A 24,403-nucleotide genomic window follows, 5' to 3' on the forward strand; every position below is an offset into this window, starting at 1 on the left:
TTGTTGAGACGGAGTCTCGCTCTATCACCCAAGCTGGAGTGCAGTGGCCGGATCTCAGCTCACTGCAAGCTCCGCCTCCCGGGTTCCCGCCATTCTCCTGCCTCAGACTCCTGAGTAGCTGGGACTACAGGCGCCCGCCACCTCGCCCGGCTAGATTTTTGTATTTTTTTTTAGTAGAGACGGGGTTTCACCGTGTTAGCCAGGATGGTCTCGAACTCCTGACCTCGTGATCCGCCTGTCTCGGCCTCCCAAAGTGCTGAGATTACAGGCTTGAGCCACCGCGCCCGGCCACATGAGATGTTTTCTACTCCTCCCCCAAACCTAGTGAATCAGAATATCTGAATGTGGGACTTAGATATCATATTTCACAAACTTCCCAGGTGATACTCAATGAAGTCTGAGAACCACTGCTCTATAAACTTTCACAAGGTTATGAGAAGAGATAAGGAGAACTAGATTGAGAAAAACTTCGGGGTGGAAAAAGAAAAAAACTGTAATAGGAGATGAAAAATGTAAGAGAATGCCTTTCATAAATGTTGCAGCTCAACTCACTGACCTGATAGAAGAGTGCGCTAAATCCTCATCAGTGCCAATTGCTCTGAGGACATAAGAGGGCTCCAGGGATGCAGAGGTGCAGGCACTGAGGAGAGAGACACGAACCTTGTTCACTTCATCATCCACATCTGCTTTAGTCACAAACCCTCAGTCTTGTTCCCATCCCCCAGGGCCCTGGAGTCATACCCTGGAAAAAACAAGAGACCTTCTAATCTGGCAGAACTGAAGGACCTGATGCTACCCTGCACATCCTAGATGTGTGAACCTAGCTCCTCTGGCCCCCATGGTGGATGACTTCCTTGAGCAAGGATGCTGGCAAAGTGTGACAGCATGATACCACATGGGTTTGACAAGAAGAGGCAGCAGAGGACCATGTGCTCACTTCCCCAGGACACAATACACCATCTGCACCAGCCTGAAGGGCAGCCAAACACTTAGTGGCCTTTGGAGCATCTTCAAATCTGGAGGTCTGTAACAGAACTGCTAGTGTTACCCCAGAACAGATACATACATCCCCTGGGACCATAAAAGGCACAAAATTCTACCCCAGGAAGCCTTCCTAGGGTGGTAAACTTCAGTCTGTACCCAGCTACCCAGCCAACAAAAAAAAAAGAGGCACTTACAAAATGACCTTTACCCTTAATCAAGAGCTCTTATGCCTATCATCTCCACACTGGGAAGCTTAATAGCCTATATGACTCTTCTAAGTGGTCCTGCCGCAGGCCCTGTCTATGCTGTCCAGCTCACCTCCCTGAGGATAAGGCAACGTCCTTCAATGCCATCAGCAGACTCTCCCCTTCCACATATGCAAAGGAGAGGTTGATACAGCCTGTAGGAAAGAAATACTGTGAGACAGATCTCAGAGTCTCAGCCTCTACCAGAATGAGGATAGAAAGAGCAAGTCCATACCGGGATAATGGTGCTCAGGGTCCCCATTCATCACCACATCTGGAACGCTCTTCATTATATTCTGTATCAGCCGCTCTGCTAACTTTGAGATCCGCTTGTGGTCATACTAAAGAGCAGGGAGGGAAGGATTAGGCAAAAACCATCAACCAGCTCAGAAAGACATAGTTTGAGAAACTCTTCTCCTATAACCGGAAGTGACTATGTATCAGCCCCACCTATCATCCTATGTACTCATGGAGAACACTGTATCTCCAGTACTGAGCATAGTGCCTGGTATGCAAAAGGCACTTGATAACTGGACAAAGGGTTCATTTACTTATCCAGAAATAAATGAGCTGATAACTACTAAAAGACCACGGGTTTTGGAGCTCATAATGTCTCCCTCAGAACAAGGTAGGCAGCACCAGGACAAGGAAGAGTTTTCTTAAGCTTTCTCTCCCCACTGAAATCTGCCTCAGTCATGCTGAGAAGCCTCTAAATAGGAGACCCAGCACAGGGGAAGAAGTTGTGGGAGGGAACTGCTCTCCCCATACCTCCATCTCTTGCTGCGCCACCTCACACGCAGCCCCCAGCCCCACCACTAAGGGTGTGGGCACTGTCCCAGACCGCATACCCCGCTCCTGCCCCCCTCCACTCTGCAGGGCCTCCACACGCACACGGGGCCGGCGACGGATGTAGATGGCACCAACCCCTGGGAAACAAATTTTGTTACAAAAAAAGAGAGAAAAGTAGATAAAACAAAATATATCTTTCCAAAGGGATCAAAATATTATTTCAACTTTTCTGTAAGCATGAAATTTTTCTAAATAAAAAATTTTAAGGAAAAGAAGAAACAGCAGTAAAAGCATAGTATTTAGAAAATTATTTAACATCTGGAAGATAAATGCCAGAAGGAGTAATGATCAAAATGGTTTAAAGTAGCTCCCTATGCTATATGAAATGCCATCATACATTACAGTATTACTCATAATAGCAAAAAGACTGGAAACAACTTAGATGTCCATCACCAGGTAATGGTCAAATAGATTATGACATGTCCATACAATGAAATACCAAGCAAGTGTATAAAAGAATGAGAAGGCCGGGTGTGGTGGTTCACACCTATAATCCCAACTTTGGGAGGCCAAGGCAGGCAGATCACCTGAGGTCAGAAGTTCAAAACCAGTCTGGTCAACATGGTGAAACCCTGTCTCTACTAAAAATACAAAGATTAGCCAAGCATGGTAGCAGGTGCCTGTAATCCCAGCTACTCGGGAGGTTCAGACACGAGATGAACCCAGGCGGTAGAGGTTGTAGTGGGCTGAGATCATGCCACTGCACTCCAGCCTGGGTGACGGAGCAAGACTCCGTCTCCAAAAAAAAAAAAAAAAAAGAGGAAGCTTATTCTGAACTGATACCATAAAATCTCCAAGATACATTGTTAGAAAACTGGTGAAATTCAAATAAAGTCTGTACTTTAGCTTTAGCTTTAAAAAAAAATGTATTGGCCGGGCGCAGTGGCTCACGCCTGTAATACCAGCACTTTGGGAGGCCGAGACGGGTGGATCACGAGGTCAGGAGATCGAGACCATTCTGGCTAACACGGTGAAACCCCGTCTCTACTAAAAATACAAAATTAGCTAGGCCGGGCGCGGTGGCTCAAGCCTGTAATCCCAGCACTTTGGGAGGCCGAGACGGGCAGATCACGAGGTCAGGAGATCGAGACCATCCTGGCTAACACGGTGAAACCCCGTCTCTACTAAAAAATACAAAAAACTAGCCGGGCGAGGTGGTGGGCGCCTGTAGTCCCAGCTATGCGGGAGGCTGAGGCAGGAGAATGGCATAAACCTGGGAGGCGGAGCTTGCAGTGAGCTGAGATCCGGCCACTGCACTCCAGCCTGGGTGACAGAGCAAGACTCTGTCTCCAAAAAAAAAAATTAGCCGGGTGTGGTGGCACATGCCTATAATCCCAGGTATTAGGGAGGTGGAGGTTGTGGTGAGCTGAGATGGTGCCATTGCACTCTAGCCTGGGCAACAAGAGCGAAACTCCATTATCAAAAAAAAAAAAAAAAGATGTATTATGGGCCGGACATGGTGGCTCACACCTGTAATCCCAGCACTTTGGGCAGTTGAGGCGGGCAGATCATGAAGACAGGAGTCCGAGACCAGCCTGACCAACATGGTGAAACCCCGTAATTACTAAAAATACAAAAATTAGCTGGGTGTAGTGGCACATGCCTGTAATCCCAGCTACTCAGGAGGCTGAGGCAGGAGAACTGCTTGAACTTGGGAGCCAGAGGTTGCAGTGAACCCAGATTACACTACTGCACTCCAGCCTGGGTGACACAGCAAGACTGTCGCAATAAAAAAAAAAAAAAAAAAAAAAAAAAGATTATTAGGTGAAAAATGCAAGATCAAAACAGTGAGTGAGTACAGTATGCTATCATCTGGATAAAAAAGAAAGGTGGAGAAGTATATACTTGTTTGTAAACACATAGGTAATTGTAGAAAAACCCAAGAAATTGCCTCCCCATAACCAGAGAAAATCAGAAAAAAAAAAAAAAAAGTTATATCCCCAGAAGGGAACTGCATAGCTAGAGGACAGAGGTGAGAGGTAGACTTTTGTCTATGCCTTTTTTTTTTTTTTTTTGAGACAGAGTCTTGCTCTGTTGCCCAGACTGGAGTGCAATGGCGCGATCTTGGCTCACTGCAACCTCCACCTCCCGGGTTCAAGTGATTCTCCTGCCTCAGCCTCCTGATTAGCTGGGATTACAGGCACCTGCCACCACACATGACTAATCTGGTATTTTTAGTAGAGATGGGGTTTCACCATGTTGGCCAGGCTGGTCTCAAATTCCTGACCTCGTGATCCGCCCACCTTGGCCTCCCAAAGTGCCACAATTACAGGCATGAGCCACTGCGCCTAGCTGTCTGTGCACTTTTTGTAGTTTTTGAATTTTGAACCACATGAATATTACTTTTTCAAAATAAAATTAAAATTAAAAAAAATTGGTGAGGCATGGCGGCTCATGACTATAATCCCAGCACTCTGGGAGGCCAAGAAAGGACAATCACTTGAGACCAGAAGTTTGGGACAAGCCTGAGAAACATAGTGAGACACCGTGTCTACAAAAAAAAAAAATTAAAATTTAGCTGGGCATGGTGGCATGCACTTATAGTCCCAGCTACCCTGGAGGCTAAGGCAGGAGGATGACGTGAGCCTAGGAGGTCGAGGTTGCAGTGAGCTATGATCGTGACATTCACTGCACTCCAGGTTGGGCAACAGGGTGACCTTGACTCAAAAAAACAAAAAACTTAAAAATGTGTATAACCTGTGACTAAACAAGCCTAATTACAGAAATTTTGTGCCAGAATATGAGCATGAGCATGCGGAGTTATTCACCAAGTAATCAGGACTTCTGAATAGAATTGGCACTTGACAGTTCTTCTCCCACACAGAAAAACAGTTTATGCTGAGAATGGAGGTACTATAAAAATTAAGGCAGTGGTTTCCAAATTTATTATGAAGAACACCAGATTTTAAATAAACTGGGTGCAGTGGGTCATGCCTATAATCCCAGCACTTTGGGAGACTGAGGCAGGAGAGTTGCTTGAGGTCAGGAATTCAAGCCTGAGTAACATAGTGAAACCTCTATCTTTACAAAAACTGTTTTAAAAATTAGCCAGGCATCAGGCTGTGAGTGGGATTACGCCTGTAATCCCAGCACTTTGGGAGGCGGAAGGGGGCGGATCACCTGAGGTCAGGAGTTCGAGACCAGCCTGGCCAACATAGTGAAACCCCATGTCTACTAAAAATACAAAACTTAGGCCAGGCGTGGTGGCTCACGCCTGTAATCCCAGCACTTTAGGAGGCCGAGGCGGGTGGATCACGAGGTCAGGAGATCGAAACCATCCTGGCTAACATAGTGAAACCCTATCTCTACTAAAAACACATACACACACACAAAAAATTAGCCGGGCGTGGTGGCAGGCACCTGTAGTCCCAGCCACTCGGGACACTGAGGCAAGAGAATGGCAAGAACCCTGGAGGCAGAGCTTGCAGTAAGCCAAGATGGCGCCACTGTACTCCAGACTGGGTGACAGAGTGAGACTCCATCTCAAAAATAAAATAAAATACAAAAATTAGCCAGGCATGGTGGCAGGCACCTGTAATCCCAGCTACTCAGGAGGCTGAGGCAGGAGAATTGCTTGAACCCGGGAGGCAGAGGTTGCAGTGAGCCGAGATCTCATCATAGCACTCCAGCCTGGGGGACAAGAGCAAGACTTCGTCTCAAAAAAAGAATTAGCCAGGTGTGGCTGGGCACAGTGGGCCTGTAATCCCAGCTACTCAGGAAGCTGAGGGAGGAGAATCCCTTCAACCTGGGAGGCAGAGGTTGCAGTGAGCCAAGACCACACCACTGCACTTCAGCCTGGGCGTCAGCGTAAGGTTTTGTCTCAAAAAAAAAAAAAAAAAGAAAAAAAGAAAAAAAAATTAGCCAGGGTGTTGGTGCACATCTGTAGTGCTAGTTACTGGTGAGGCTGGGGTAGGAGGGTTGCTTGAGCCCAGGAGATTGAAGCTGCGGCAAGGTAGGATAGCACCACTGCACTCCAGCCTGAGCAACAGAGTGAGACCTTGTCCCTATAAAACAAATGAATAAAATAATGTACTAAACTGTATTTATTAAGAATTACTTCATTTCTCCAATTTAAAAAATTTAAGAATCTTATACTATCTGAGTCTATGCAGTTCCCAAATTCAAACAGCAAATGCTCAAATACCATGTCTGGACAGTGAAGAATATCACATTATCTAAATCTATTTAGATTCTGGACTTGGAAAGCAGGAGGTCAGATAATGAGGGATACCTGTACACATGTAAGTGTTGATCAGAGCTTCTGATCAATGAGTTCATTGGTGTTTTTTTTTTTTTTTAATTTTTGTGAGTACACAGGAGATATATATATCTTATGGAGTACATGAGATTTTTTTTGTTTTTGAGAGGGAGTCTTGCCTGTCGCCCAGGCAGTGGCGCAATCTCGGCTCACTGCAACCTCCGGCTCCTGGGTTCAAGCGATTCTCCTGCCTCAGTCTCCTGAGTAGCTGGGATTAAAGGCACACGCCACCACACCTGGCTAATTTTTGTATTTTTAGTAGAGATGAGGTTTCGCCGTGTTGATAAGTCTGGTCTTGAACTCCTGACCTCGTGATCCACCTGCCTTGGCTTCCCAAAGTGCTGGGATTACAGGCGTGAGCCACCGTGCCCAGCCCACGAGATGTTTTAACACAGATATATAATGTGAAATAGGAACATGATGAAGAATGGGGTATCCAGCCTGAGTTCATTGGTTTTTATCAAAAAGACTTATCTACAATAAAAGCCAATAAAAGCAACATTTTATTAAAAGATAGAATTCTTATTGAGCTTTTTGAAATAATAGCTCACAAAAAACACTCTTTACAACCTCTGGGAACCCTCAGAAGCCATCTTCCATACTTCCAGAAGCTATTATACCTACTTCCACAAGGTATACACCCAGATAACACACCCAGCAGGTACAAAAAGGATACCAGCACAGACATCAACCCAAAAAAGGCCCTCACTTGAGAAAGAGAAATTATATTTTATATTGATATTTTATGGTTACCTTCACAAAACAGAGGACAACAGTCTATTCCCGAGGTTTAAGGGAAAGAGGCGTAACTCAAGCTTGAACACATTCCAATAGGACCATAGGGAACAAATAGGTATCCTTGAGAGACTAACAGGATGACAGACTATGAAGTCTTCTAAGAATAAACACAAAGATAGCTGGGTGTGGTAGCTCATGCCTGTAATCCCAGCACTTTGGGAGGCCGAGACGGGCAGATCATGAGGTCAGGAGATCGAGACCATCCTGGCTAATGCGGTGAAACTCCGTCTCTATGAAAAATACAAAAAAAGTAGCTAGGCGTAGTGGCCGGTGCCTTTAGTCCCAGCTACTCAGGAGGCTGAGGCAGGAGAATGGCGTGAACCCAGGAGGCGGAGCTTGCAGTGAGCCCGGATCGTACCACTGCACTCCAGCCTGGTCGACTGAACGAGACTCCGTCTCAAAAAAAAAAAAAAAAATCATAATCATAATAAACACAAAGAGATGTCAAATCCCATGCAATCTTCCCCTGAGCTATAGCAAGACACTGGGAATGAAGGACTCAAATAGTTGCTCTGCACATCATAGTGGGGAAAACAAGATAGCTGGGCCTATCTAGATAAATTTGATTTGACAAAACCCCTTTTTCCTCAACCAAATTAAGATCTACATGCTTGCTAAGGATTTGTTAAAGTCAGCAAGAAAGAATGGCCTGATGTATAGTAACTGCTAAGGTCTACAAACAGGCAAGTGTTTCTGCCTATTGCTAAATGACATTTGCATTCTACAAGGGACTCTGAATGTACAACTTCCTCTGAGAGCAACAGTAGTCCCAAATGACTCTGACAAACACCTATCAAAGGTCTTGCTGGAAGGTACAGAAAGAACTCTGGAGGGGCTGGTACCTTTGGGACCGTAGATTTTGTGACCACTGATGCTCATGAGATCAATTTTCATGTCATTGACATTAAGTGGGATTTTTCCAACAGCCTGGGCTGCATCAGTATGGAAATACACCTTTCTGGAACTGCAAATCTGCCCTGAGGAAACAGAGGGGAAGACCCACAGCACAATGTTGGAAAGTCATCTGTCACTGTCCCACAATGCACTGTGAATTATCTCCAACAATAGTAAATGACCTCTGTCAATATTAAACTCCTCCCCTCTGTCCTTCCACCCCTTCTCCCTCCTCTTTTCCTTCTCTCCTCCCCCTTCCTCCTTCCTCCCTCTGTCTCTCAGGAGCTTCCCTTCTTTAGAATAAAAAAGGTGAAGGGCAAAGCACCAGATCAAAACACTCCTGATACTCTCATGCATACAATTCTTACCACCTCATTAACACTAGTCTTTCAAAATGTCAGATTAGTTTCTAGATCCCTTTTGATTAAAAAAAAAGATTAAGAGGTCTTTGTGCTAATGTGCCTAAAGAAATTACAGGGTGAGCTCTACGTGGGGATAATAAAAAGATGTTGTAAAATGAAAAAGGGTAGAAGGCTTTTTTGTTTTGTGGTTGGTTTTGGCAGCAACTGCAATAAAATTAAAAACCATAAAAGGTACTAGACCTGGCGGGGCGCAGTGGCTCATGCCTATAATCCCAGCACTTTGGGACGCCAAGGAGGGCAGATCACCTGAAGTTAGGAGTTCGAGACCAGTCTGGCCAACATGGCAAAACCCCATCTCTACTAAAAATGCAAAAATTAGCCAGGCATAGTGGTGCACACCTGTAGTCCCACTACTTGAGAGGCTGAGGCGGGAGGATCATTTGAACCCAGGGGGTAGAGGTTGCAAGGAGCTGAGATCACACTACTGCACTCCAGCCTAGGCAACTCTTTCTCAATGAAAAAAAAAAAAAATGGTAATAGACCTGGATTCAAATACTGCCTGTGATACTTACAATGTCCTTGAACAAAGTACTTAGACTCTCTTTCACTTGATTTCCTAACTACACTCCACAGAGTATTACAGCTCTCAGTTTACTACATCATACAGACCCCCACAGTGGGCAGGGATCAGGGATAAGCCATGATACTCACCTATTTCTGCAATGGGCTGCTTCACTCCAATCTCATTGTTCACAGTCATGACTGAGACCAGGCTAGTATCTGGCTGGATAGCAGCCTCTAGTTCCTAGGGATATGCAGGAGTAAGGTGACTAGATAGTGCAAACAAAGTCCTCCTAAATCAGAATATAGGCAAGCTTAGTCATGAAAAGGAGTCTTATACTACATACCTATCTGAATAGTTAACTAAAAACAGTGACAACACAAAATGTTGGTGAGGATGCAGAGACTCTGAATGGTTCATACATTGTTAGTGGGAATGTAAATGTCACAACCACTTTGGAAAAGAATTTGACAGTTTCTGTTGCTCATCAAACTAAACATGAAATTACCATACAACCCAGTAACTGTACGCATGGGCATTTATCCCAGAGAAATGAAAATTAAATTCACAAAACATCTTACATAAATGTTCACAGTAACTTTATTCATAATAGCAAAAACCTAGAAACTACCCAGATGTCCTTCAACAGATGATTTTGGTACATCCATAACATGGACTACTACTTATCAATCAAAAGGAACAAACTACTGGCACATGTAGCAAGGAATGAATTCCCAAAGACTTATGATCAGTAAAAAAAGTTAATCAAGGCTGGGTGCAATGGCTCATGCCTGTAATCCCAGCACTTTGGGAGGCTGAGGCGGGTGGATCACCTGAAGTCAGAAGTTCAAGACCAGCCTGGTTAACATGGAGAAACTCCATCTCTACTAAAAATACAAAAATTAGCTGGGCCTGGTGGTGCACACCTGTAGTCCCAGCTACTTTGCTTAAACCCAGGAGGTGGAAGTTACAGTAAGCCGAGATTGTACCACTGCAATCCAGCCTGGATGACAGAGCGAGACTTTGCCTCAAAAAAAGAAAAAAGGAAGGCCAGGCACTGTGGCTCATGACTGTAATCCCAGCACTTTGGGAGGCTGAGGCAGGCAGATCACGAGGTCAGGAGATCGAGACCATCCTGGCTAACACGGTGAAACCCCGTCTCTACTAAAAATACAAAAAATTATCTGGGTGTGGCGGTGGGCGCCTGCAATCCCAGCTACTTCGGGGGCTGAGGCAGGAGAATGGTGTGAACCCAAGAGGCAGAGCTTGTAGTGAGCTGCACTCTAGCCTGGGCAAAAGAGCCAGACTCCATCTCAAAAAAAAAAAAAAGAAAAGAAAAAGAAACAAGTCCTCCAGAGAAAAGGAGGACAGTACACACTCAAGGGGGACATGATCTCATTCTCTGCCAGGCCCATTTCTCTAAACTTTATCCTAACTGTTAGATCTATTCCTTCAAGCTCCAGCTAGGGCCCAAAAGAGAAATTTACAAGCTGAAGCCAAGTTCCTCCATTTTTGCTCCTCCTGCCAATAGCCACTCCTACCTTTAGGTCAATGATCCCACTCTTCTGCACTGGGAGGTAGGTGACCTGAAAGCCCTCAGCTTCCAGTGAACGGCAGGAGTCCAAGACACATTTGTGTTCTGTCTGGGTGGTGATCAAGTGCTTTTTCCGTGACCTGTAGAATCGGGCCACCCCCTAGAAATTGGTGGTGATAGATGGAAGGAGAACATACTCACAGAGACAGCAATGACTTCAACATCATTTGTAAAGGAAAAATGGGCAAGAACAGTATGCTCCAACACCAGTTCTTTCACACCAACTGAGTATCCTTTAATTCAATTCTGAGGCTAACTCTGCAGACTTAGTGAAAACCCCATGGATTAAGGGCTCAATCACATAAGACTGCCCCTAGTTCAGATACCAGACATAAGTCCCAGGGGTCTCAAGCTACCCATACTTCTGCCCAGTCAAATACAAATTCAGGGTTTCCTGAAGCCCGCTCAAGTTCAGTAATTCACTAGAATAAATCACATTTGTCCAAACCCACAGAATGTACACCACCAGTGATTCCTAATGTAAGCTATAGACTTTGGGTGATAATGATGTATCCATACCAGGTCGTCAATTGGAACAAATGTACCACTTGATGGAAGATGCTAATAATGGCAGAAGGCTGTGCATACCTGGGGGCAGGGCATATATAGGAAATTTCTGTACCTTCCTTTCAATTTTGCTGTGAACCTAAAACTGCTATAAAAAACAAAATCTATTAAAATAATAATAGTACACAGATTAATGTAGGTATTTAAAAATCTGGAGAAATATACAGCAAATTAGCAGTGAAAATGTGTTTAGAGTTCTCTATATTATTGGAATTTATGATTCATTCATTCAACCAATATTTAGCACCTCCAGTATCCCAACTAATTTTCTAGATGCCAGTGATATAACAGTAAACAAAGTCATAAGTAGGTTATTACTGTTAATATCAGAAGAAACAGTAAAGGTACATTAAAAAATTTCTGGAATTTCAACTATTACAAGAAACTAAAAAAACCATTTATCTCATTTAAGAAAAAAAACAGTGGCCAGGTGCAGTGCCTCACGCCTGTAATCCCAGCACTTTGGGAGGCCGAGACGGGTGGATCACCTAAGGTCAGGAGTTTGAGACCAGCCTGGCCAACATGTGGAAACCCCAACTCTACTAAAAATAAAAAAATAAGCCAGGCCCAGTGGCACGCACCTATAATCCCAACTCCTCAGGAGGCTGAGGGAGGGGAATCACTTGAAATCAGGAGGTGGAGGTTGCAGTGAGCCAAGAGTGCTATTGCACTCCAGGCCTGGGCAATGGAGTGAGATGCCGTCTCAAAAAAAAAAAAAAAAGGACACCAGGTGCGGTGGCTCATGCCTGTAATCCCACCACTTTGGGAGGCTGAGGCAGGCAATCAATCATGAGATCAGGAGTTTGAGACCAGCCTGACGAACATGGTGGAACCCCGTCTCTACTAAAAATACAAAAATGGCCGGGTGCGGTGGCTCACACCTGTAGTCCCAGCCCTTTGGGAGGCTGAGAAGGGCAGATTACCTGAGGTTGGGAGTTCGAGACCAGCCTCATCAACATGGAGAAACCCTGTCTCTAGTTAAAAAACATACAAAAATTAGCCAGGTGTGGTAGTAAATGCCTGTAATCCCAGATACTCTGGAGGCTGAGGCAGGAGAATTGCTTGTACCCAGGAGTCAGAGGCTGCAGTGAGCTGAGGTTGCGCCATTGTACTTCAGCCTGGGCAACAAGAGTGAAACTCTGTCTCAAAAAATAAATAGGCCGGGCATGGTGGCTCAAGCCTGTAATCCCAGCACTTTGGGAGGCCGAGACGGGCGGATCACGAGGTCAGGAGATCAAGACCATCCTGGCTAACACGGTGAAACCCCGTCTCTACTAAAAAATACAAAAAACTAGCTGGGCGAGGTGGCGGGCGCCTGTAGTCCCAGCTACTCGGGAGGCTGAGGCAGGAGAATGGCGTGAACCTGGGAGGCGGAGCTTGCAGTGAGCTGAGATCCGGCCACTGCACTCCAGCCTGGGCGACAGAGCGAGACTCCCTCTCAAATAAATAAATAAATAAATAAATAAATAAATAGGCCGGGCGCAGTGGCTCAAGCCTGTAATCCCAGCACTTTGGGAGGCAGAGACGGGCAGATCACGAGGTCAGGAGATCGAGACCATCCTGGCTAACACGATGAAACCCTGTCTCCACTAAGAAATACAAAAAAATCAGCCGGACGAGGTGGTGGGCATCTGTAGTCCCAGCTACTCGGGAGGCTGAGGCAGGAGAATGGCGTAAACCCAGGAGGCGGAGCTTGCAATGAGCTGAGATCCAGCCATTGCACTCCAGCCTGGGCGACAAAGCAAGACTCTGTCTCAATAAATAAATAAATATAAATAAAAATACAAAAATTAGCGAGGTGTGGTGGCACACACCTGTAATCCCAGCTACTCAGGAAGCTTGAACCTGGGAGGCAGAGGTTGTAGTGAGCCGAGATCACACCCCTGCACTCCAACCTGGGTGACAGAGTGAGATTCCATCTCAAAATAAATAAATTAATTAATTTAAAAAAAAGAAAAAAGAAAACAGAGACCAGGCGCGGTGGCTCACGCCTGTAATCCCAGCACTTTGGGAGGCCGAGGCGGGCAGATCACGAGGTCAGGAGATCGAGACCATTCTGGCTAACACAGTGAAACCCGTCTCTACGAAAAATACAAAAAATTAGCCAGGCATGCTGGCGGGGGCCTGTAGTCCTAGCTACTTGGGAGGCTAAGGCAGGAGAATGGCGTGAACCCGGGAGGTGGAGCTTGCAGTGAGCCGAGATCAAGCCACTGCACTCAAGCCTGGACGACGAGCGAGACTTTGTCTCAAAAAAAAAAAGAAGAAGAAGAAAAAAAAGGGGCTGGATGTAGTGGTAGTCAATGCCTGTAATCCCACCACTTTGGGAGGCTAAGGCGGTAGGATCACTTGAACTCAGGAGTTCAAGACCAGCCTGGGCAACATAGTGAGACTTCACCTATACTAAAAAAAAAAAAAGGCCGGGTGCGGTGGCTCAAGCCTGTAATCCCAGCACTTTGGGAGGCCGAGACGGGCGGATCACGAGGTCAGGAGATCGAGACCATCCTGGCTAACACTGTGAAACCCCGTCTCTACTAAAAAATACAAAAAACTAGCCGGGCGAGGTGGCGGGTGCCTGTAGTCCCAGCTACTCGGGAGGCTGAGGCAGGAGAATGGCGTAAACCCGGGAGGCGGAGCTTGCAGTGAGCTGAGATCCGGCCACTGCACTCCAGCCTGGGCGACAGAGTGAGACTCCATCTCAAAAAAAAAAAAAAAAAAATAGCCTGGCATGTAGTCCCAGCTACTCAGGAGGATCACCTGAGCCGAGGAGGTCAAGGCTGCCTTGAGCTGAGATCTGGCTACCGCACTCCAGCCTAGGTGAGATTAAGACTCTGTCTTAAAAAACAGAAAAAAGGGGGGAAAAAAAAAAGGCCAGGAGCGGTGGTTCACACCTGTAATCCCAGCACTTTGGCAGACTGAGGTAGGTGGATCACCTGAGGTCAGAAGTTCGAGACCAGCCTGGTCAACATGGTGAAACCCTGTCTCTACTGAAAATACAAAAATTAGCTGGGCGTGGTAGCAGGCTCCTGTAATCCCAGCTACTTGGGAGGATAAAGCAGGAGAATCACTTGAACCCTGGAGGCAGAAGTTGCAGTGAGCCAAGATTACGTCACTGTACTCCAGCCTGGGTGACACAGCGAGACTCTCCCTTGAAAAGGAAAAAAAAAAAAAGAATTAATAGTATCAACTTTGTAGAACAGGATCAGGAATCGGGGTCCTCGGGGAAGGAGAGGAAGATTTACACTTCATTTTATTTTATTTTATTTTTATTTATTTATTTTTTTGAGACGGTCTCATTCTGTCACCCAGGCTGGAATGCAGCGGCATGATCTCAGCTCACTGCAACTCTGCCTCTCGAGTTCAAGCAATTCTCGTGTCTCAGCCTCCCAAGTAGCTGGGATTATGGCCACCACACCTGGCTAATTTTTTGCATTTTTTAGTAGAGATGGGGTTTTCCCATGTTGCCCAGGGTGGTCTCGAACTCCAGAGCTCAGACAACCTGCCTGCCTCAGCCTCCCAAAGTGCTAGGATTACAGGTGTGACCCAATGCCTACACTTCATTTTAAATTTTTCCATTGGTTTTAAAAAAACACACCACATGTGACAGAATTATTTTTCAAAAACTAAAAACTTAAAAGAAAATGTGCATCTCCCCCCAGAGCTTATAAAAGAATATTACCTTTAACAGCAGAATACAAAGCCAGGTGCAGTGGCTCAAGGGAATAATCACAGAACTTTGGGAGGAAAAGGCAGGAGGATCACGTAAGCCCAGGAGTTCAAGACCAGCCTGGGCAACACAATGAGACCTCCATCTCTACAAAAATTAAAATAACAAAATTAGCCAGGCACGCTAGTACACGCCTGTAAGCCTAGCTACTTATGAGGCTAAGATGAGAGGATCGCTTGAGTCCAGGAGTTCAAGGCTCCAGTGAGCTGTGATTGTGCCACTGCACCCAAGCCTAGGTGACAGAGTAAGACCGTGTCTTTTTTTTTTTTTTTTTTTTTTTGAGACAGAGTTTTGCTCTTATTGCCCAGGATACAGTACAATGGCGCCATCTCAGCCCACCGCAACCTTCGCCTGCTGGGTTCAAGGGATTCTCCTGCCTGAGCCTCACAAGTAGCTGGAATTACAGGCGTGCGCCATCACGCCTGGCTAGTTTTTGCATTTTTAGTAGAGATGGGGTTTTACCATGTTGGTCAGGCCTGTCTCGAACTCCTGACCTCAGGTGATCTGCCCATCTCAGCCTCCCAAAGTGCTCAGATTATAGGTGTGAGCCACTGGGCCCGGCCGACACCCTGGCTTGTTAAAAAATAAATAAATAAATAAAATAAAAGCAGAATATTAAAACATATAGGCCAAAATTATAACTATGTAAAAATGGTCTGTTCATAAGGACAAAGAACATAAATGAGAAACATGTATAATTGATTTATACTCTATTTTATCCCAAAAAGTATTTACATCAGTAATGTTTGTTTGTTTGTTTGTTTTTTGAGACGAGTCTTGCTCTGTCACCCAGGCTGGAGTGCAGTGGCGCGATCTCGGCTCACTGCAAGCTCCGCCTCCCGGGTTCACGCCATTCTCCTGCCTCAGCCTCCTGAGTAGCTGGGACTACAGGCGCCCACCACCGCACCCGGCTAATTTTTTGTATTTTTAGTAGAGATGGGGTTTCACCATGGTCTCCATCTCCTGACCTTGTGATCCGCCCGTCTCGGCCTCCCAAAGTGCTGGGATTACAGGCGTGAGCCACTGCGCCCGGCCTACATCAGTAATGTAAAAATGGTTGTGGGGCACTTTGGGAGGCCAAGGCAGGAGGATCACGAGGTCAGGAGATCGAGACCATCCTGGTTAACATGGTGAAACCCCATCTCTACTAAAAATACAAAAAATTAGCCAGGCGTGGTGGCAGGCGCCTATAGTCCCAGCTACTCAGGAGGCTAAGGCAGGAGAATGTCATGAACCCAAGAGGCAGAGCTTGCAGTGAGCCGAGATCATGCGCCTGCACTCCAGCCTGGGCGACAGAGCAAGACTCTGTCTCAAAAAAAAAAAAAAAATGGTTGTGGGATGGTGATGGTAGTTCAAAATGTTACAGTTGTTTATAAAAACTTCATTTAGATGACATTTCACCACCCACACACCTTATTTTATCACAGTTATCCATGATGTAGATTTCTTTAATAACTTACAGATTATTTTACTCTATCAATTATGGAGATTAAAAGAAACACCACCACAGGTACTCTCAGCGATCCTTGACCTGTAGGTTTGGAATCTGGAGACTTCCAAAGAAAATATTTTCAAAGTTTTGAAAATGCTCTCCATTTCAGAAATCATCTCCACCTTTGGAGGAAACTTCACCCTGACTCTGTGGTCTCTGCAGTCCCAAGGAAAGACGTCTTCCTGCTAACATGATCAGGCAGAGTGCTGATGACCCTGAAGCCCGTCCTAGGCCTCCTACCTTCAGGCCAAGGTCAAAGAAACCAATGCTGGAAGCACAGTTCAAAGACAAAGATAAGACCGAGTGGAGCCAGAGTTCAAACTACAGCAAGCCACAGTTTATCAGAGCCTTGGCATTTACTCAAGTAATCCTGGCAACCAGGCCCAGTGAAATGTAATTATGTTCTATGAAACACCAACATGACTACTAAAAGTATCATTTTCCTTGCATTAGCACCAAAATCTTTTATGTACCAAGGACAAAATGACTGATCCCAGAATGGGTGACCATGTGAATGCCTGCGGAGGGCACTACAAAGACAAGCACTACAAAATGGAGATATCTAAAGAAACAGGAGGAACTTGTTGCAAACAGATCTCATTAGAAAGAAAAAGGAAGGCTGAGAGGAGGGCAGCCTTGAAATCACACATATAACTTGTTGTTACTAGATAGAAAGAATGGAGAAAGGCTGGGCATGGTGACTCACACCTGTAATCCCAGCACTTTGGGAGGCCAAGACAGGCGGATCATGAGGTCAAGAGATTGAGACCATCCTGGCCAACATAGCGAAACCCTGTCTCTACTAAAAATACAAAAATTAGTTGGGCATGGTGGCGGGCGCCTGTAGTGCCAGCTACTCGGGAGGCTGAGGCAGGAGAATCACTTGAACTTGGGAGGCGGAGGTGGCAGTGAGCCGAGATTGTGCCACTGCTCTCCAGCCTGGCAAGAGAGTGAGACTCTCTCTCAAAAAAAAAAAAAGAATGGAGAAAAGGTTCAATCACCATTATCCACTCCTGAAGTATCTGCCAGACAAAAAAACAAGTGGTTAATGGCCTGAGGGCCACCTCCTTTGCTATCCAATTACCTCACTCAACTCAGACCAACAGAAGCAAAGCCTTAAAGAGTAGACTGCAAAGAGTTAAAGGAAGCAACAAATCAGAAAGAGTGTAAGCCGTCTCTTCACAATAGGGTGGGGATGGGTGGCTGTGAAATACATATACGAGTCCAAATGATGTGGACGGACACTATCTCCCAGGTCAGGAAAGCCCACATATGCCCTCTGGTTCCCTTCTCTTACCTTAATTGCTATGTTGTTGGATTCAGTAGCACCACTAGTAAAAATGATCTCACGAGGATCCGCTCCAATCAGAGATGCTACTTGCTGCAAGTCAAGAAACAGAGATATATAACATCAGTTCCCCAGGCAGAAATAGAGCTGCAGACACAGGTGGGACAGTCCTGGAGCAAGAAGAGCTCCACTGCATTCACCAAATTGCCCTGGATGAAGCTCTGCACCTATTAGAATCGAATTCTAGTTATATCCCAGATCCCAGGCTCTTTTCCAGCCCAATGCAAACTAATAATTTTATTATTTTTTTTTAAATTAACTATTGGCCAGGTGTGGTGGGTTACCCCTGTAACCCCAGCACTTTGGGAAGCCAAGGTGGAAAGATCACCTGAGGTCAGGAATTTGAGACCAACCTGGTCAACATGGTAAAACTCCATTTCTACTAAGAATACAAAAATATTAGGCCGGGCATGGTGGCTCACGCCTGTAATCCCAGCACTCTGGGAGGCCGAGATGGGTGGATCACCTGAGGTCAGGAGTTCAAGACCAGCCTGACCAACAATGGAGAAACCCCATCTCTACTAAAAATACAAAATTCCCCAGGCGTGGTGGCGCATGCCTGTAATCCCAGTTACTTGGGAGGCTGAGGTAGGAGAACTGCTTGAACCTGGGAGGCGGAGGTTGCAGTGAGCCAAGATTGTGCCACGGGCAACAAGAGCAAAACTCTGTCTCAAAAAATAAGAATAATAAATAAATAAATAAAAATACAAAAATATTAGCTAGGCGTGGTGGCATGTGCCTGTAATACCTGTTACTTGGGAGGCTGAGGCAGGAGAATCACTTGAACCTGGGAGGCAGAGGTTGCAGTGAGCCAAGATTGCACACCACTGCACTACAACCTGGGCAACACATGTGAAAACTCCATCTCTTTTTTTTTTTTTTTTTTGAGACGGAGTCTCGCTCTGTCGCCCAGGCTGGAGTGCAGTGGCCAGATCTCAGCTCACTGCAAGCTCCGCCTCCCGGGTTCACGCCATTCTCCTGCCTCAGCCTCCTGGAGTAGCTGGGACTACAGGCGCCCGCCACCTCGCCCGGCTAGTTTTTGTATTTTTTTAGTAGAGACGGGGTTTCACCGTGTTAGCCAGGATGGTCTCAATCTCCTGACCTCGTGATCCGCCCATCTCGGCCTCCCAAAGTGCTGGGATTACAAGCTTGAGCCACCGCGCCCGGCCTAAAAACTCCATCTCTTAAAAAAAAAAGAACTATTGAGCTCTTACTACTTATAGTACTTCTTACTTATCGGTGTTGTGTTAATAAACACTTTACCAACATGGTCTTATTTAACCCACCCAGTAACTCTACAGAGTAGAATCTCCATTTTAAATGTGAGGAAAATAAGGCTTAGAGAAATTAGATAACTTGCCCAAGTCATTTAGCCAGGAAATATGGGAACTAATCAAATGCCTGCAGTCAAACTCCAAGGCTGCTCTCTGAATCTCTTCCAGAAAGAATCCAAAACCATTTCTACCTCCATGCACACCTACCAAGAAGGAAATGCCTCCCACAGGCCACTACCCCTGTCTGACCTTAGAACCTCCTAGACTCCTGTGTACTAACCTGGCAAGTAGGACTTCCTAGACTCCTGTGTACTAACCTGGCGAGCACGTTCCATGGCTGCCTCACTCTCCCAGCCGTATGCATGTGTCCGGGAGTGTGGGTTCCCATAGTAGTTGATTAGGTAAGGGAGCATGGCATCAAGCACCCGGGGGTCCTGAGCACAACAGAACAGATCATTTTCCTTGAGCCCATCGTCAATTCAGGTCCCACTCCACCCCTCAGATCTGCCCACCCTGCCTCAAGACACTCTCAACCCCTCAGGCACTGCCTAGAGGAGGCCTCAAACATTCTTTTGTTCCCACAAAACTACCCATCAACTATCAACCTAATACACTCCCACTCACAACTCATCCCAACTCAGATCGTTCTGCCTCCCCTCAGGTAGTCTACAAACATTGCCTTGTTCCGACATCTGTTTCTGCTGGTGTTTCCATTCCCGCCAGGCAATGTGATCTACAACGGGCTGGGACAGGACAGGGCCTAGGCAAATACCCCTTGTCACACATTGGTGAAAACTTGCATTAGTCTTTTAACCCATTTAAAACTTGTCCAAGTTCACACAGTTACTAAGTGGTGGTTCCGCTCATTCCAGAGCCCATGCTTTTAACTACTACGATAGAGCCTGCGCTGAAGTGATTTGACCAAGGTCAATTGCTGGTGAGTAGTAAAGCCACTGCCAGTGGCCTCAAATTTAAGCCTCCTGACTCCTGGCTTAGTGCTTTTTCCAGCACACCTTCATGGCTCTCACTTCTCGAGGGATTCAGCCATTGCTTTGCGTGGTCACGCCCATCATTTACTTCCTAATAAGCAGCCTTGGGAAAAGCTCCATCCTTACCAGAGGAGTTGTAGCTTGTACATCCATATAGAGAGGTCGCAGCACTGGTCCCGCCTCCGGAGCAGAGGTTGTATCTGCGGTAACAGCAGACTGAGGAGCATGGTCTCCAACTGACAAAAAATGGAACGGAGTGGCCAAGTAAGACCGAAGGCAACTCTATGAACGCATGGCATCCAAAGGGCAGAAGGAAAAATCTGGCTGGGGGTGAGATAAGTGTAAGGGATGCTGGGGTCGAATCTCAATGGAAAGAAAACAGCAGAAGATACCTGACACGCTGTAAAAGGAGGTAAAGGAGAGGGAGAGAGGGTTCCTGGAGGGGCTGTTGAGGTGATATTCAAATGGTCTCCTAGGGAGGAAGACTGTAAAGACTTAGAAGGAACGTGGAGCCAGAGTAGGTGCAGCCCCTTCTGACCGAAGCTAACGGTCTGCACGGGAGCCCAGAGCAGCATCTGTAACTTGGCCAGGAGTGGTCTGAAGGACGCGCCTCCATGGCTCTGGGGGCCTGTCGCGCAGGGTGCGAGGGGTGGTGCGCTGGGGTCAACCGTTCGGGGACCCGCCTAAGAAAGTTTGAGGGATGTGTCGTTTGAGAGAAAGGGTCAGAGAGTCTGAGCAGCAGGGTGGACAGGAAGGCTCCGGAATATTCAGTTGCGTCGCCGCGCGGAGGGGACAGGTCCGAGCCTCCCGGAGAGCGGGACCCGAGCGTACCGCGCAGGCGCAGCCCCCGAGTGGGCGCCGCGGGCTTCGGCCCTGGAGCCGCTGTCACCGCCACTGCCGCCAGCCTCCAAGCGGCTCGGAGCAGCATGGTCCCGCTGGCAGAGCCCACCTTCCGAAGCGGCTGCAGTCCTGGGCCCCAGGCTCCCGGAAGTGCTTCCCCGCGATCCGGAAGCGATTTATCGGGCCTCGAGCGCCCTCCCCGTCGTTTTCCGTGAGAGACGTAGAGCTGAGCGACCGAGGCCGCGAGCGAGGTGAGGTAGGCGCAGGGCGACGCGGGGTCGGAACGCGAAGAGGGTGTTGGAGTCGGGTTACCCATGGATTTTCCTTCCCTGACTTCCCCCGAGCCCTTGGGCCCACTTCCCGCCTGCCGCCTCCGTCCCCGCCCGACTCTTGGGCCAGCGCCTGGGCCCACACTTTCCTATCCCCCGCAGATGCCGGTGGCCGTGGGTCCCTACGGACAGTCCCAGCCAAGCTGCTTCGACCGCGTCAAGATGGGCTTCGTGATGGGTTGCGCCGTGGGCATGGCGGCCGGGGCGCTCTTCGGCACCTTTTCCTGTCTCAGGTGAGGGGCGCGGGCGGTGATCTCTGGGTAGGACAACCAGATTTTCCGGCCCTACCCCATTCGGTCTGGAGCCTGAACACAGCCTTCTAATCCTTTAGACTTACCTCTCTGTCCCACCGCGAGCCAGACTCATTCCAAACCACCTTCAGTCTGAAAGGTCAGGTTGGAAGGGTCAGTGCTTAAGAATTTGAGCTTTAGAGTCAAAATGCTTTCCGGCCCTTTTCTTACTGGTTCGGTGACTTTAGGCAAGTTGGAGACTGGGTTTCCTTAAGTATAGAATGAAGACAGTAGCGTCTACCTTATAGAGTTCTAAAAATTCGATCAGCACACTTTGCACAGAATCTGGAACATATTAAGTGCTCAGTAACTGGTTACTACTGTTGCTTTTATTTTTATTTCCAATTGCGCATGAGGAAAGAAACTTGTTCAATGGTTTTACTATTCTGGATACAGGATACAACAGAGATAAAGCAGTCAAACTTTACACTCTGAAAATCATTTTCACATTTAGAAGCTGTTATTGCTATATCTCCAGATTGTAGATTACCACTTACCGAGCACTTACTCTATGTTAAGCACTGTGCTAAATACTGTAGTTTTCAAAATTCTGTAAATAATATTGAGATACCCATTTTACACTTCACACGTGTAAATTGCAGAGGTGGCTCTTGAACCCCAACCTTACTCCAAAATCATTAACATCAAGAAACTAAGACAGATGTCTTTATTGGGTCTTATTTAACCTGCAGGCAACACCAGTCCAAAAAACTGGTTTCTCTGCCTATGTATTTTACACTGCATCTGCTGCCTTCCACAAACTGAAGGCAGTTAGTACGACATCCACTAGAAGAATTCCCTGGAGACCCAGATGACTCTTTTGCCTTCTCATTACCTACCCCAGGTAGTAAGAGATAATATCCAGTAAGTGGAAAATGAGATGTAGGGGTTGCTAAAGACTAGTGTTAGCAAAAAATTGGAAAGGAGCAATTAATACTCTTTCTGGTATTTTTGTTACCAAATAGCCCCATCTTGGTTTCCTCCTCAGGATCGGAATGCGGGGTCGAGAGCTGATGGGCGGCATTGGGAAAACCATGATGCAGAGTGGCGGCACCTTTGGCACATTCATGGCCATTGGGATGGGCATCCGATGCTAACCATGGTTGCCCACTACATCTATCCCTTCCCATCAATCCCAGCCCACGTACTAATAAAAGAAAGTCTTTGAGTAGTCAGTGTTATCTCTTTCATAAAGCCTGCCTCTCTTAATCCAGAATTGGAAAACTTGGGAGTGTCTAGTACTTTCCATAGATACTAGTCAACTAATTACTCAGTACAACTCTGTGCTTGTTACTACGATCACCACTTTAAAGGAGAAAAACTACTTTAAAAAACAGATTTATAAGCCAAAATTTCCTCAAGGTCACACATTGCATTATTTCCAAAGCACTGTTCATCCTGAGGTTGGTTGGTTGCTTGGTCGCCCAGGCTGGAGTGCAGTGGCATGATCTCAGCTCACCCCAACTTCTGCCTCCTGCGTTCAAGTGATTCTCCTCCCTCAGCCTCCCGAGTAGCTGTGATAACAGGCACACGCCACCATGCCCAGCTAAATTTTGTATTCTTAAGCCGGGTGCGGTGGCACATGCCTGTAGTCCCAGCTACTTGGGAGGGTGAGGCAGGAAAATCGCTTGAATCCTGGAAGTAGAGGTTGCAGGGAGCTGAGATCGAGCCACTGCACTCCAGCCTGAGAGACAGAGCGAGACTCCATCTCAGAACAAAAAGATTTGTATTCTTAGTAAAGATGGGGTTTCACTGTGTTGGCCAGGATGGTCTCAAACTCTTGACCTTGTGATCCACCTGCTTCCGTCTCCCAGTGTTGGGATTACAGGCCTAAGGCACCATGTCCGACCCGAGGTTGTTCTTTAGATATACCTAGTGGCTTTATCAGAAAAAGCAAAACAATTTTTCCACTGTGAAAAAAATTAGAAACACCAGCCACTTCTGTAGCTTAACTGGCTAAATTCCAGATGATTTTCTAACCAGTCATCAACCATCTATATAGCTTGCCATCCACAAAACTTAATTAATTCTGTAAATAATATTGAGATACCCATTTTACACTTCACACGTGTAAATTGCAGAGGTGGCTCTTGAACCCCAACCTTACTCCAAAATCATTAACATCAAGAAACTAAGACAGATGTCTTTAGTCTTACGAGAGTTTGATGATAAAAAGCTTCTGTAGTGAGGCAATTGTCCATCTCACCTGCCTAGGCCACAGAGACCTTGGAGTTACTAACCTGCATTGCCCATTAAGCATTTCTTAAACAGAACTTTCAAAGATGGTAGTCATTGTTATTATAAAGATAAAAGAAACTAAATGAACACTTTGGAATACTGACAGGCAGGAGGAAATTAAGGACATTACCAGATTAGCTACAGATTTTCAAACCAGTGGGATGCTGACTCAGGAACTGATTGGACGTAAACAGTTTCACTCAGAATGACCTGTTTTCCACGCACAACACTATTCAAGTTACTACACTCCAACCACATTTCCTCTGAACGTTATTTAAACACCAAATTTCACTCTGTGGTAGTGACTAAATTTTGGCACAGATGAGATTAACCACTAAAGGCCATGTTTGCTGGTCCAGTTCTCTAGAAAGCAGTGACACAGCAGATTTGTTTCCTGTCAAGACTTGCTTCAAGGAAAAAATTGATGGCAGGGGATACTTTGGAAAAAGAGCACACTGACAGAATGTCTCTGCCCCAAAGAACACTGCGGTCTGGTATTGAGAAATTTTCAATGAGGTTGTGCGCAGTGGCTCATGCCTGTAATCCCAGCACTTTGGGAGGCCAGGACAGGTGGATCACTTGAGGTCGAGACCAGCCTGGCTAACATGGCAAAAACCGTCTCTGCTAAAAATACAAAAATTAGCTGGACACAATGGTGCACACCTGTCCCAGCTATTCAGGAGACTGAGGTGGGAGAATTGCTTGAACCTGGGAGATGGAGCCAAGCTAACATCACTGCACTACAGCCTGAGCCAAAGAGAAGACT

General features: G+C 46.4%; 2 protein-coding genes across 4 annotated transcripts in view; one reads left to right on the forward strand and one right to left on the reverse strand.

Moving 5' to 3' along the window:
• NFS1 (NFS1 cysteine desulfurase) overlaps positions 1-20,945 on the reverse strand; it is a 25,805-nt gene extending 4,860 nt beyond the window's left edge. The window contains exons 1-11 of one of the 2 annotated variants that reach the window (XM_026455258.1): positions 20,890-20,945; positions 20,067-20,176; positions 19,269-19,385; positions 17,627-17,710; positions 10,494-10,646; positions 9,102-9,195; positions 7,977-8,111; positions 1,998-2,155; positions 1,465-1,570; positions 1,303-1,384; positions 557-640 (exon numbers count right to left, since the gene is read on the reverse strand). In XM_026455258.1, the coding sequence (XP_026311043.1) occupies positions 557-640; positions 1,303-1,384; positions 1,465-1,570; positions 1,998-2,155; positions 7,977-8,111; positions 9,102-9,195; positions 10,494-10,646; positions 17,627-17,710; positions 19,269-19,385; positions 20,067-20,093 (1,040 nt within the window). In that variant the 5' untranslated portion in view covers positions 20,094-20,176; positions 20,890-20,945. Of the gene's footprint in view, positions 1-556; positions 641-1,302; positions 1,385-1,464; positions 1,571-1,997; positions 2,156-7,976; positions 8,112-9,101; positions 9,196-10,493; positions 10,647-17,626; positions 17,711-19,268; positions 19,386-20,066; positions 20,177-20,771 lie in introns of both variants that reach the window. The other variant, XM_026455259.2, reaches the window with a different exon arrangement.
• Positions 20,858-22,570, forward strand: ROMO1 (reactive oxygen species modulator 1). Of its 2 annotated transcripts, none has more exons than XM_023220548.3 (3): positions 20,858-21,031; positions 21,212-21,342; positions 22,388-22,570. In XM_023220548.3, exons 2-3 carry the CDS (start codon positions 21,212-21,214, stop codon positions 22,494-22,496), a joined length of 240 nt encoding a protein of 79 aa, XP_023076316.1. In that variant the 5' UTR covers positions 20,858-21,031; the 3' UTR covers positions 22,497-22,570. The 2 variants fall into 2 exon arrangements, with proteins under 2 accessions (XP_023076316.1, XP_023076315.1); XM_023220547.3 differs by having other exon boundaries at positions 20,891-21,036.
• Positions 22,571-24,403: the final 1,833 nt, after the last annotated feature.

Source organism: Piliocolobus tephrosceles, chromosome 20 (genome assembly GCF_002776525.5).
Source record: "Piliocolobus tephrosceles isolate RC106 chromosome 20, ASM277652v3, whole genome shotgun sequence".
Lineage (NCBI taxonomy): Eukaryota > Metazoa > Chordata > Mammalia > Primates > Cercopithecidae > Piliocolobus > Piliocolobus tephrosceles.